Here is a 14103-nt window from a genome sequence, read left to right as displayed (position 1 = left end):
AACTTGTGATAGCGCTCAGTTCAAACCCCAGCAGCATCTAAAGTATCTATCTATCTATCTATCTATCTATCTATGATGGTACAGAGGTGCATTAATGGCTATGGCGCTCAGTTCAAACCCCAGCAGCATCTATAATGGTACAGAGGTGCATTAAACCCCAGTAGCATCTATAATGGTACGGAGGTGCATTAATGGCAATGGCATCCTGCACATCTGGCAAGGCACAATTCATTCTGAATTATGTGCATTGTGCACAGGTGTTGTAAAACCAATACTGCCATCCAGACAATGTCTTCTTCAGGGAAGACCTTGAAAACAATGACAATATGAATTCTGAATATATACAGCAACAGTATGGCTCTGTAGAATACGAGTGCAGATACTAAAATGCAGTTTGCAGTCCAGACCTGTGAAAGTAAGTTCATCATGGAATGTAAAATATGATTAAGACTCAGACTGTTGAGCAGATAAAATCCTATATTGGACAAATATGGGATAACATTTCATTTCTATAACATGCCCCTGTCCCACCTTTTTTGAGACATATTGCTGCATCAAATTCAAAATGAACACATATTTTCAAAAAATCAACAACAACAACAACAACAACAACAAAACAAGAATTATTTTCTCCTTCAGCTGCTGACATGTATTGTTTTGGACTATTCATTGGGGTTAATTAGTTGTATAGCATTCTGTTTCTGTTAACATTTTACACAGCATCTCAACTTTGTTGAAACTGGGCTTGTTATTTGCACTTTCCTGACGTGACAGAGTGGGACCACCCAGTTTAATTCTACCAACATTTTTATGATATTTGGTCACTGAATCATATGCCACAGCATTAGCCAAAGGGCATCAATTAGTGGTGTGACAAATACCTTTGTCGATATATAACAGTCCTCTCCTCTCATCTCCGCTCACTATTTCACCATGACTCTCACGGTGGCTGTTGTAATCATCTTGTCGCAATTCTTCACAGAGGTACACCTGGCAGGTAGGACATATTAGATGTTTCAAGATAAATGTTACTGCAGCTTAATAATACTTATATTGCTGAGATCATTTTTGTTACCTGTATACTAAATATTGGGTTGGTTTGTAGCAGTGGTGTAGTCTACATGATACATAGGACTACTTAAAAGAATCACCATCTCAGTATACCCAACTTAAAATAGTCAAGGATAGGAATTAACATTTGGGGTTGATCACAGTATACTACAACTAGCTAAACTACATTATACTGTATGTCCGCTACAGTTAACTAGATTACACCACTGGTTTGTAGTTAGTCATTTAGACTTGAATGAATGCTGAAAATAATGCAGATTTCAATGTTAGTGTTCTGTGTCACTCAAAACACATCAAGTGACAGACACGGAATATGACTAAGCATGCATCTTGACAGTTCATAATGCCTTCAGAGAACAATGTGGTTTCTTTGACCATGCTGCCGGCAATGATCATCACACCTCGAATATGCCTGGAGATGGTCTTGATCTCCAGATCAAAACTATACTCCATTGGGAACTAAGAGGAATTTCCAAAAGCCTTAAACCAAATTGTTCAGTTTTTTGAGGGCCAAAATCCAATAGACCATTTTCTGTGGCACAAAATCAACTTCTTAGAAATGTACAGTTACTGCTTTAATTGTAGCAAAATCATGTAATCTTATAAATACTTTCAGGGCTGCTTGCTGAACAAGACAGCAAACATCCCATAGCTCTGACAGACACAACAACGAAGAAACCTGACTGTGAGGTCATCACTGTCACCCGAGGACCCTCACCCCCCCGACCAATCACCCGAGGACCCTCACCCCCCCGACCAATCACCCGAGGACCCTCACCCCCCCGACCAATCACCCGAAGACCCTCACCCCCCACCACAGTGCCACCTGGGCCTCCGTACGACACCATTGTGTTTTACTCTCCATACCGGGCTAACGTCAGATTTGGCTACACACAGGGTCTTGCAGGCTGGCCTCGTCCAGCGTGGGTTCCCACTAATGCACATATGGGAATGCATCACCACTATCCGCTTCCATTCAATTACAGGTGGCCATTCCCTCCAGCAGGATATCAGTTCCAAAGACCAGTCATTGGGCCCCATTCCTATATCCCAGTTATAAGGCACCAAAGAGTCTTTGGCTATCCTAATGGCATCCAAAATATCCATGGTATGTTAGGGGTAACTGGCTCTTCTGAAGAGTTAAGGTTGGACTGAACATTAAAATAAACATGAAAGTATAGCCTTACATATAGCTAGACAGCTATTCAGAATTAGGGCAGGGTAAATTCTATCTGGCTTTCAGGGTAAATATATTGTGTACTTATTTTCATTTTAGCCAATGACTGCATGGCTTTAACACAATGTTGTCTTTTGTTGTCTGATTTGTTCATCATCTGAAAGCAGATGAAGGCAAGAGCCCACTTGCAGCGCTGTTCCGTGGCGAGTTATGGAATGCCGCTAACGTTCTGTCAGGTCCATTTACAGTGACTGCCATGGGAAGTATCTTCTTGGAAATTTCCCGCTCAGTTTAGCCAGCCAGTTGATGCAAGAAAGCAATGATTAATGGTTCTATTAAACAAACCTCATGTCTTCTCGTCATGTGGTGACAAATACTTTGTGGCAAACCTAAGTGCATTTATTTTTAACATGAGAAAATCATTCTTCAGTTGGTTCATGTTGAGCCTTGTACCAGAAGGTTCTTCCGTGTGAATTGAGTGTGTGAATGCTCTCCCTGTTATAGGCAAAACACCAATACCACATAGTGCAGATATCAGTAGTTTTATTGTATGTTAAGTTTAACACATTCAAAATGGAAAACTAGAAACAAACCAAATAAAATTGCTCCACCTGCAACACATTTTCTACTTACAAAAAAAAACAAAAAAGAAAACAGTAAAGGCAATCCACTGCTTACCACGCCTGCTAAAGCCAAGAGGATGATTCTACTCCATGGAACACACAGAACTGGAATGATGACACAAAAATTCTCTCCACTGCACCTTTAACAGTAGATCAAATTTACAGCCTTTGCTTTGGGGGTGCTTTGAATTTGGGTGGATTAGGGTCACTGAAGTTACAGTGATAGCGCAGTCTGTCTGTGTAAACTTCTCCGAGGACAATGCGCTGAGCATTCAAAATCGGGTATTCACAAGTTTAACTGTAGACAAAGATATTCTCTTCCAATAAGGACTCCTTTCAATCCTTAAATGTACTTTTAAAATGAACCATGTATGCAACACCTTAATAAAGAGTTACTGATAAGAGTCGAGGTGGGCCCATCCCAAGCACAGGGCGTGCCAGCTACAGTACAGAGCCAGGTCAAAATGCTAACTCCAATAGCCACCATGTATATGACCACTCCAGGTCAGACACACCAATGCACTGTATGAAAATCTTCTACAGAGAACAGTAGGTTAAGTCCACATTGCAAAACGTCTTCACAGAGTGATTTTTGGTCATGTATTTTACAAAATTAATTAACACTTGATATGGACAGCTCAAGAGAGCCACCACTCCTCTTCTTCCCAATCAATCTGCATAAAGTAAGAACAATGCAGTTACACTGACAGCGATTGTCCCAAAACCATTGGAAATAGTGCAAGACTACCTAGCAAGGAAGACCGTCAAGTCCATTTTTGTAATAAAAAAACAAACAAACAAACAAAACAAAAAAAGGCGCTACATCAAATAGTATTTCCCAAATCAGTGCAAAAATTAAAATATAATAGCTTAATGACAACTGGAAATCTTTCACCGTTTCATATCCTGTTGGAGCTGCTTCTTGAGGCCCTTCCTCTCCCACTCGTATCTACTGGCAGAGAAGGCCGAGCTTAACTAGCGCAGCCTCCCCAGTGGAGATGGATCAGAGCACACAGCATGTATAGAGGATGTCTGATGGCAACACAGAGAGTCTTGGGTGCTCTGCAAGGGCAGGGGAGTTCAGTACAAAGTGGAACCTGCTCATGACGGTAAACATAAACATCTGAAAGCCTACTAGCCGAATGTGCTGCCGCCTGGGGCTTATCCACGCTGCTCTGAGGTGGGGTCAGATTTATGGCATGTGAAAACTGTTACAAAATGTCAACCCTCAATCTCCAAAGCTACACCTCACAGAGCGAGATGAGACATCAATAATCCATTTTTTTTTTTTTTGTCTTTGTATCCATTCAGTTCGAGTTCAAAAGTTTGCAACAGGAGAGTTGTAGTCCATCCAAAAAAGAATGTTTCCGTTTTCTTTTTTAGTGTCCAAATTGTCAGTGTACGGTATATGCATTTGTTGCAGTAGATCTCACTGTAGCTCCCCTGGAGTTGTTTATTCGCTGATGGAAGCAACTTTTTGGTCAACTGCTTCACATCTGCGGTCACAACCACTTTTGACTTTTCAATCATAATTTAGGCACAATTTTATTTGTTCTCTTATAGCCAATATAAAAAAATAAACGTACAAAACTTACAGCAGGTCATATCTTTGAAACTCAAAAGCTGTCCAAAAAAATTACAATTTGAGCCAGAGAAACATGCACCAGCAGAGTGGTGTAGAATACTGCCCCTTTGCCCTGTATCACACGTTGTAATGGCTGTTGCACTTTGCTGAGAAACCCACCCAGCCACAGCTCATCAGTAAGACTGAAGGGGTGCAAGAGAAGGCACCATCATGCTTGAATTAAGTCAAGGTAAGAAGAGATTCCTGTTGAAACAGGACTATTCATTAAAGTATCCTTTTTTTTCAGTTTTGAACCATACATTTCATATGGCATCTCATATATGGAGTCAGTGCTGATCCAGACATCCCTCTAGCAATCCTTCACTATAGGTTAGGGTTAAAAGAAAACATTAACAATGACAAAATAAAAACAAATCTTTTCCTTGATAAAGAAAACAAACAAACTGCCACTTTCAGTGTCACCCTCCTATTGTTCATATACATTGCTGCTGTGTGCCACTTAAGGTTTATTTTTTTCCTTTAGGGTTTGAGTCCAGGGTGCAGCTTTCTTAAAATAAAAATAATTTAAAAAAAGAACTTTGTTACTTTCCAGCAATAACAGAAACCTTAAACAGGTATGAGAAATATTGGTCACAGCACACAGGCAGTAAGGGAATCCTGCCCAGTTCAATAGGTTAGCTTAAAGACATCAAGTCAAGATGTCCCTGAAGCTGCATATTATGGTGTCAATATGTCAAAGTACCCATCAGTGCATATGGATGAGTGCATTTTTATGCTGCTGAAGCAGTATTTATTAAAAGAAAACTAAAAAAGAAGTTAAGAACTAAAAAGGCAAGTTTGCCAACTGCACAAAATGTGTACCCAACACTTATTAAATGGTAATGAGAAGAAAACGATCATAGAAAAATGTGCAATGGAGGGCTTTCTCAAAGTATCTCCTCAATAAATTTGAGGCATGTAATCTCTTTGCCAAATGGGCTAAACTATCAAAACCAAAGTCTACCAGTTCCGCCAAACTCTGCAGATCATTCCTTGTTGGTTTGTATTTAGTCACATTTACAAATTGAAGTTCGTGAAATCTGGAGAAACCAGAAAAGGATGCTCTGCTCAAAAGCTAGTAGCAAAGGATTTTGTTTGTCTGTTTCAAACAAAAATAAATGGTTGGCAGGCTGTGTCACATTCCAACTTGGAAAAAAAAAAAAAAAAAAAACATAATAATAAAAAAAAAAGTATATACTTGTATACATGTAGATCTTTCGTTAAAGCGAAGATGAACATGGTACTACTTCCAAACTGCAGGGGGTGGCGAGGCGTTGCAGGCTCAGCGACGCTGGGTGCTGAAGCGGCCCTCGCCCTGAGGGCCGGCCCCCCTGCCGGAGCCCTGACCTGCTTTAGGGGCCATGCCCCCCCTGGGTGGCGGGCCCCTGCCGTCGCGCTCCCTCATCATCCCGGGGCCGGACACGCCGCGGGGGCCTCCTGGGCCGCGGTCGCTGCGTCGCAGGTCTCTGCGGTCGTCCAGTCCACTGCCGCGGATTTCACGCTCCCGCACCGCCCTCGTTTTCTTCTCCTCCACGTTCAGACGCACCTCGCCACGGAACATGATGGGCTGAGAGGAGAGGAGAGCAAGACCAGGGAAACGAGGGTCAAAATGAGGGCGCCGCTTTATAGCCAATACAGCCAATGGAAAAACAGGGTGAGGGCCTCACATGTAGCGACTGAGATTCTAGCAATGCTACATCACTGTGCTGTCTGAGGCGCTTTATATGATTATTTTTGAAAAACAGATAGAACAGATTTCCAAAAACAACACTAGCAACCTGTTTTGCATTTGTCTAGCAAATACTGTATGTACAGTAATGTGGGGAAACCCTTTCATACCGTTCGTACCTTAGCTGCAAGGATTCGCTGTACGGGATCAGAGTCATCAAAGACCACAAAACCAAAGTTCGGCAGCTTTCCGCCGACGCCCTTGGTGTTAATCCGGAGCTCAACAACAGTGCCGAATGCTACAGAAAAAACAAGCACAAATCATTTATTTAAAAAAACAACAACAAAAAAGAAATGTAACTGCAATATGTTGGAATGTTTCCTTCAAAAAAAGTGTTGTATTCCTTTCAAAATGAATGTTGATTCAACAGGACACTAGACTCACACATGAAGAAGTCCTTTAGTTCGTTCTCATCAATGTCATGAGGGAGGTTGCCCACGAAGAGCTGATGGCTGTCTGGGTACCTCACCATCCGCCTGCCTTCCGTATCACCCTGCTCTGGCTCCCCCCTCCCTGCAGGTGGGGGATCAAACTCCATATTCAGAGAGGGCTTTCTTCAGCACATGCCTTACAGAAACATGCCTCACATCTTGGTGTTGCTTAGGTAGAGAGCCTTTTCTCCCCTCACACTAAGTCTATTTCACAAGGAGAAAACAGTAGAACTCACCTTTGTTGACAAAGCTTAAATGTGGTTTTCCGACCTGGGACTCCACCGGGGCAACACCGTCTAAATGGTATCAAAAGGGAGCAATCAGCAGAGATCCCTGGCGGTGAAAAGCAGCAGTGCTTTCAGGTGGACGATTTATTTTCTTACCGGGCCTGGGTCCTCTTGAGGTGAAGGTTGGTCTTTCACGAGTCCGCTGGTCCCGTGGCCGCATTGGCGGAGCCTGTGCCTCAGTCTTAGTGTCCCCTCGGGGCTTAAAGAGAAACAAGAAACAAGCACATCAATAAACAAGGACATCAGATCAGGGGGGTATTCCATCAACCTCGCTAAACAAGGCGGCGCTCAACAGAAATAGCCTCGCTTGAACTAGCGTAGACTTTCACTTCAGGCTGAAGCCGTTCCATCAACTCAAGTTAGCTGCATCTTGCCCTCATTTATTCAAACGAGGCTAAAATCAGCTTCATGTATGCTCGTGCACGAGGTAGAAAAGTAGACCAAAACCATAGATTGACGAAAAGAGGATACAGGTTGTAAAATTAAGGCAAACTAGAAGATTTCAGTTCGATTTACAAGCGCCATCTACAGGATTTTCATCGGAAGTAATCAAATTGAACACGAGAGAAAATAGATAGTTGCCTAAAAAGGAGAATAACGAAATCATACTGTAAATCGCTAAACAGTAATTGTGATGGTTTGAATTGGGACTTTGATTGTCTTCACTCTGAACAAAACGAGTGAATAAGTAGGCTATTTAAACTCAAAACAACTTTGGCAGCTATTCAACATTAAAGATAACCTATACGTTAGATTAAAATGGTTCATTTTTTTCGGTGGTCATAAAATAAATTAGTATTGTCCTGGGAGTAGCCTATTGGGAGAAAACCTATTGTCTCCCATAAGGATATAGTTCTGCCAAAGTGTTTGTGAAATATAAAGATCTGAAATGCAATATTGGCTTTCAATATGTCATTTCATATTTAATTTGTGTAATACAGTTGGTTTGATATCTGAACTATAGGCCTAATCAATAGACTATATGAAGCGGTTGTAATTATTATAGCCTTTACAGAATTAGGCTGTAGGCTGGCCATGAGGTATAGCCCACTGACAGCCTGCCTACTGTCACTGAACAAGCTACTGTACATGATCCTTTATCAATAGTGATGCCTTTCATTAAAGACTATAACTAAACATGGCAATATTAATGTGTTAATATAGCCTATGTAAATTCATCGCATGGGAACCGAACCCGAGAACACGCAAAACATGACTCTATTGATATTCTGTCACGCTGCGCATGACACCACGAAAGACGTACTTTACGTGGAGCCGCAACATTCCTTGGACCACACACAGATCAAGTTCAAACAATGTAAGTTGCATAATTTTCAGAAATTCTTTGAAACTAGCGAATAGGTAGCCTTAATCAATGCTTGCAACACTGTCGGAAAAAAGTTTCTCCTTCTATTTTTAAAGTTGTAGGCTACAGGTGACGGAGCACAGGTTGACGGAACCAACTTTTGGGACTCGTTTTCCGACTGGTGGGGTTTTTTTGCAACACAGATAAATTTAGCTCTGCAGTTAGCCTGCCACCGACCAGGTTAGTTCAGAAGCATATGTTACCCCAGCAACTCAGCTGAGATTCCTGTTAGCGGGAGTAATGGAACCGACCTCTCTCTAAAATTAGCGAGGCTTATCAAAGTTAGCCGCGATTTACGGTTAGCTCGCTTGATGGAATACCCCCCAGACCTTCCAGAAGACTAGACACACACAAATAAATATAAACATCACAAATGCAAGACATTCACCTGTGAGCTTGGTGCTTTGAGAACATGGGGCGTCACGCCAGTTGGAACTGTGCCACTTGGGGGAAGGTTTTTACTGGTCACCGAGGCCCAGGAGAAAGTCTGCAAAATATCACAATTAAAAAATAAAAAAAACACAATCAAATAAAAAAAAAAAGCACACTGGACTTCGTTTTCCTCAGCTAAACCAAGATGGCGTCTCACTTTAGGGGCTTCCTGGGTGCTGGCTGGCGCCTCCTCAGGCACAGGTGAGGGAGCCTTCTCCTCCATCTCCTCCACAGCCTTCTCCTCCATCTCCACCTTCAGGGCCTTGGCCTTTGGCTCAGGTTCTAACTCTGGCTCTGGTTCAGGGACCGGTTCCTCAAGCGGCTCCTCAACACCATTACTGAGAAGAGTAGACGAATGTATAAGGGAGACTGCATGTGTTTGCCTGTATGGCAGCAGACACCATTCCTATTACTATATCATGCCATAACTATGCATGACAGAGAGAGCAAAGGTTCACCTCACAGGATGAGGCTCATAGTAGTTGGTGCCATTGGAATTCTCTGGAAGAGGTTCTGGAGAGGGTTGCCTCTCTTCAGCCTCCTCCTCCATTTCCTCTTCTGATTCTGAAGACGAATAAAAGATTTTACTCAACCTTCCATTCACTATTTTTTTGACATTATTACAAACAACAATCATTGACAAGTAAACACTTACCTTCATCAAGCTCAGCCTCAGAATCTCCAAATACTTCATCTTCATAGCGGAAGATGTCATTGTGTACATAGAATTTATTAGCCACAGAACCCTGTGTAAATAATCACACCAGTTACAAGTAAACCACACACAGCTTTACCCATTTCAAGTAGGACAAATCCTCTGCAATGTTCGGTGTCAACAAGTTACCTCTGGAGCCAGTACAAAGGTCTGCATGAACTTCCTCATGGGCTGCCCATTGTTTGACAGCTCCCCCAAGACCTGGACAACGACCCCATCATTCAGTGTGGCGTGGGCATCAACAAGCCTTATTTTTGTGTGGCATTCACTAAACTGTAGCGACATGACTTTCTTGTGAATTTCCTGCAAAAGTGGATTATTAAGAAAGATTTTAAAACCAGGCTCCAAACTGCCGGATTGGATATGACAGATGTACAACCCCTGGCAAAAAATATGGAATCACCAGTCTTAGAGGATGTTAATCCAGTTGTTTAATTTTTTAGAAAAAAGCCAGATCACAGACATGACACAAAACTAAGTTCATTTGAAATGGCAACTTTCTGGCTTTAGGAAACATTAAAGGAAATCAAGAAAAAAATTAGTTAATCAGTAACAGTTGCTTGTTTTAGACCAGCCAGAGGGGAAAAAAATATGGAATCACTCAATTCCAAGGAAAAAATTATGGAATCATGAAACAAATTGACAAAAGAACACTTCAACGCACCACTAGTACTTTGTTGCACCACCTCTGGCTTTTATAACAGCTTACAGTCTCTGAGGCATGGACTTAATGAGTGACAATCAGTACTCTTCATCAATCTGGCTCCAACTTTCTCTGATTCCAGTTGCCAGATCAGTTTTGCAGGTTGAAGCCTTGGGATGCACCATTTTCTTTAATTCTACTACAGATTTTCAATCGGATTGAGATCCAGACTATTTGCAGGCCATGACATTGACCTTATGTGTCTTTCTTCAAGGAATTCAACAGTTTTTGCTCTATGACAAGATGCATTATCATCTTGAAAAATGATGTAATCATCCCCAAACATCCTTTCAATTGATTGGATAAGAAAAGTGTCCAAAATGTCAATATAAACTTTATATAATAAATAATAATATAAGCATTATTGAAGATGTAACGATCGCCATCTCCCCAATGCCTTTACCTGACATGCAGCCCCATATCATCAATGACCTTGTTTTTTTCAGGCAGTTGTCTTCATTAATCTCATTGAAATGGCACCAAACAAAAGTTCCAGCATCATCACCTTGCCCATTGCAGAAACGCGATTCATCACTGAATATGACTTTCATCTAGTTATATCCACATTCCAATGAGATTTATGAAGACAACTGCCTGAAGAAAACATGCACATTTCCTCAGTCGTTGATGATATGGGGCTGCATGTCAGGTAAAGGCATTGGGGAGACGGCGATCGTTACATCTTCGATAATGCTCAATCCAATTGAAAATCTGTAGTAGAATTTGAAGAAAATGGTGCATCCCAAGGCTCAAACCTGCAAAACTGATCTGGCAACTGGAATCAGAGAAAGTTGGAGCCAGATTGATGAAGAGTACTGATTGTCACTCATTAAGTCCATGCCTCAGAGACTGTAAGCTGTTATAAAAGCCAGAGGTGGTGCAACAAAGTACTAGTGGTGCGTTGAAGTGTTCTTTTGTCAATTTGTTTTTCATGATTCCATATTTTTTTCCTTGGAATTGAGTGATTCCATATTTTTTTCCCCTCTGGCTGGTCTAAAACAAGCAACTGTTACTGATTAATTAGTTTTTTTCTTGATTTCCTTTAATGTTTCCTAAAGCCAGAAAGTTGCCATTTCAAATTAACTTAGTTTTGTGTCATGTCTGTGATCTGGCTTTTTTCTAAAAAATTCAACAACTGGATTAACATCCTCCAAGACTGGTGATTCCATATTTTTTGCCAGGGGTTGTATATCCGGGGGAATAGTACACACTGGAATGAAAACTGAAATATGTACGTACAGCTTGACCATACACCGCCTCTGCCAACTTCCCATTGGAGTCCAGACCTCCATGCACATACGACGAGTGTCTTCCATAGAACCTGTCAGATTCAAGGACAGATTGCAGTGACTATTTCTATTAATATTGACAAGGAATACCAAAGTCTTTCAGCCTACAACTGGAGAATGGTACTAATTCTACATACCTGTGGAGAAAGTCTGGCGCCTTGTTCAGAAGTGTATAGTACTGCCTCACAAACTCCCGCCCTACAAGCAGGGGACTTGGCTTCTCCATCACCATTTCTTTGGTAAACAATTTGAATTACTGAAATGAGACCGACAAGCAACCAAAATCTGAATGTGAATCTTGATCAACCAAGTAGCTGTAGTGCATGTTTCTTGCTGTACTGTAGAGGATAATACTATACAGTGATTCTAAGCAATTACAAATGATGCTGCAGTATTCAACTTCATTAATGAAATATTACTACTAACAGGCCTACAATTTCATTGCTCCAAATATGAAGCCATATATTGTTGAGGTGGGATGACAGGAGAAAAATCAAAGGAAACTATGAGAGCTCTCTGAGAATTTCTAGATTATTCTCTGGTGGATGCTTTCTCCCTTCAGATACCCAAGAGTAGAGGTTAAAGGGCGAGGCTGCTCCACCTAGTCCTAGACAACCAATTTGACCATTAATATTCAACATCCTATTTTAGGATTAGACTTCTTCGAGTTAATGTGTGCGTGTAGTACATTAGCATGTTGTAATCACACCCTTCTTATTTTCGTATTACAGTAAAGCAAATATAGATCGACAGTGTTCAACACACAGTCTGACGATTTTTACATAACGAACACAACTCATCCCTGGACCGTCACCTTATAGCGACTACTATGAAACGCTTGCACTGACCAAGCTAGGATGCAAGGTCTGAATATGTCGTTGACCCGTTTGCAGTGGATGACACCTATCTAGCATAGCTATCGAACGGCTAAATTCACACCGGCTAACGTTGCCAATTAGTTGATTTTACCAATAAAACAAATCTTTCGGGGGGAGAAAAAGCTAAACCCCACATTCATTCGCTCAACAAGTAAGATGTTTCTGAAATAGATTAAATGTCCTCAAAAACATTAACTGAAAACCTAGCTAGCCGTAAATGTTTAGCAAGAGTACTTGTGGCGTCGTTCCTTTTTCCATCAGGCACCACCGCTGTACAATGTGTTCCTCGTATCGAGCGTGTACAAACATCCATGCCAAGATATCCACCAAATAACATTACACATTCTATGAGCACTATAAACTATTGGAGGTCAACATAGTTTAATTGCCAGTAATATGCAACATTAATACGCCCATAACGATGCAAGGACAGAACCACACGGAAAGGCTAGAGTTAGCTAACGTGCACTACATCTAAAGCGTCATTCTAACAAAATAAGCAAAAATACACGCACGAGGAACAGCCTAAGTTGACGTTATGAGACATAATGGTAGGCACGCGTGTTCAAATGCAAATTGTTTTCAGTATAATTGGCGAGAGACTGAAATCATATACGTTATTTAGCTACATATAGCCCTATTAACTTACGTTTCCTCGCTTAAAAGTAACACCAAGATGAAGAGGGATGTCCTGAGAGAATGCAAACCTTAGCTAGACTACAGCATTAATATTATACACATAGCAGACTTTAATTTGAATCCCAAACTTGTGGTAACCACTTAGTTAACGTTCACCTTTATGTTGGCATTCGTCAAAGACCGGTGGCAATCTAACTAAATAATGTTACCATCAGCTAACTAACTTACCGGTAGGCCACTTCAGCTAGGTACCCCAACACAGCTAACTTATCTGAACATGCGACAAAGGAACTGAGTTGCAACCTCAACGTGTAATGGAAATATGGTGAATAATTAAGTGACACCGTAGTTCACAGTCAGACAGTTAGCAGAAAACACATATCATTAAATATAGGGACATTTTAGTTTTGCTCATGAAATACAAGTTGGCCATTTTTTCTCAGCTAGTTATGCTAACTTGCTAGCATCTTTAGCATGGTAGGTTAAGTCCACAATGTACACTTACCTTAGATATTTAAGGACCTATCTAATTGAACACAGTGATTTAATAAATTATGTCAAACAGTGATTCAGTCAGCCGTTTCGTGCTAGGAGTATGTTTATATAACAGGACTGCCTTACGCCTTTATTTCCAGACTGATAGGCTACTGTGGCTTATGATCTCTGCTGTTCAGAGATTGGTATTTAAAGTGATACCCCCAATTTGATTGTTTTACCCCTGCAATCCAGGGCTCGAATCCCCGTTTAGGCGCTGATTGGGGACTGGATACATGAATTATGACGTAAAATCCTTCCTGATGTTTGCCTACATGCTACTTTATCATAAATAATGTGTATTTTATTTACACTCCCAACACCCACTGGTCACATTGTGTTAGTTTAGGAATAAGATGATAGTTGGGGAAAAGTCACCTCATCACTGTTTCTAAACTTTAAAGTTTTGTTCCACAGGTACAAAAACTCTGACCAAGTTGATTATATCAAACAAACAGTTAATTGTATCAAACTAACAGCTGGCTGGCTATCATGATTACAAAGATAAGCATGGTGAAGAGGTTCTGGGAGAACCCATGCCACCCATGCCAACAGGGTAGCTGTGTGGCGTGGTGGAAAGCAGGAAGGCTGCACCGGATAAGATG

The 14103-nt window shown here is 41.2% G+C and overlaps 1 protein-coding gene across 1 annotated transcript; it reads right to left on the bottom strand.

The window, feature by feature from the left end:
• Nucleotides 1-2774: 2774 nt before the first annotated feature.
• On the bottom strand, nucleotides 2775-13619 carry g3bp2a (G3BP stress granule assembly factor 2a). Its single transcript, XM_062530672.1, has 13 exons — nucleotides 13470-13619; nucleotides 11585-11703; nucleotides 11398-11479; nucleotides 9585-9758; nucleotides 9396-9486; nucleotides 9199-9304; nucleotides 8898-9078; nucleotides 8697-8795; nucleotides 7039-7141; nucleotides 6892-6951; nucleotides 6609-6737; nucleotides 6344-6462; nucleotides 2775-6062 (listed from the first exon to the last, which is right to left on the bottom strand). Exons 2-13 carry the CDS (start codon nucleotides 11677-11679, stop codon nucleotides 5778-5780), a joined length of 1524 nt encoding a protein of 507 aa, XP_062386656.1. The 5' UTR covers nucleotides 11680-11703; nucleotides 13470-13619; the 3' UTR covers nucleotides 2775-5777.
• Nucleotides 13620-14103: the final 484 nt, after the last annotated feature.

This window comes from Sardina pilchardus, chromosome 2 (genome assembly GCF_963854185.1).
Source record: "Sardina pilchardus chromosome 2, fSarPil1.1, whole genome shotgun sequence".
Classification (NCBI taxonomy): Eukaryota; Metazoa; Chordata; class Actinopteri; order Clupeiformes; family Clupeidae; genus Sardina; species Sardina pilchardus.
The sequence above is the reverse complement of the archived record's forward strand: the minus strand, read 5'-3'. Positions and strand labels throughout refer to the sequence as shown.

What these genes read in the sequence shown, in the direction of transcription:
- g3bp2a (XM_062530672.1), bottom strand. Translation starts at nt 11,679, where the DNA reads ATGGTGATGGAGAAGCCAAGTCCCCTGCTTGTAGGGCGGGAGTTTGTG. An exon ending in GCGCCAGACTTTCTCCACAG is followed by an intron (nt 11,480 to 11,584) that starts GTATGTAGAATT and finishes TGAATCTGACAG; the next exon opens with GTTCTATGGAAGACACTCGT. An exon ending in AGCGAATCCTTGCAGCTAAG is followed by an intron (nt 6,063 to 6,343) that starts GTACGAACGGTA and finishes CTCTCCTCTCAG; the next exon opens with CCCATCATGTTCCGTGGCGA.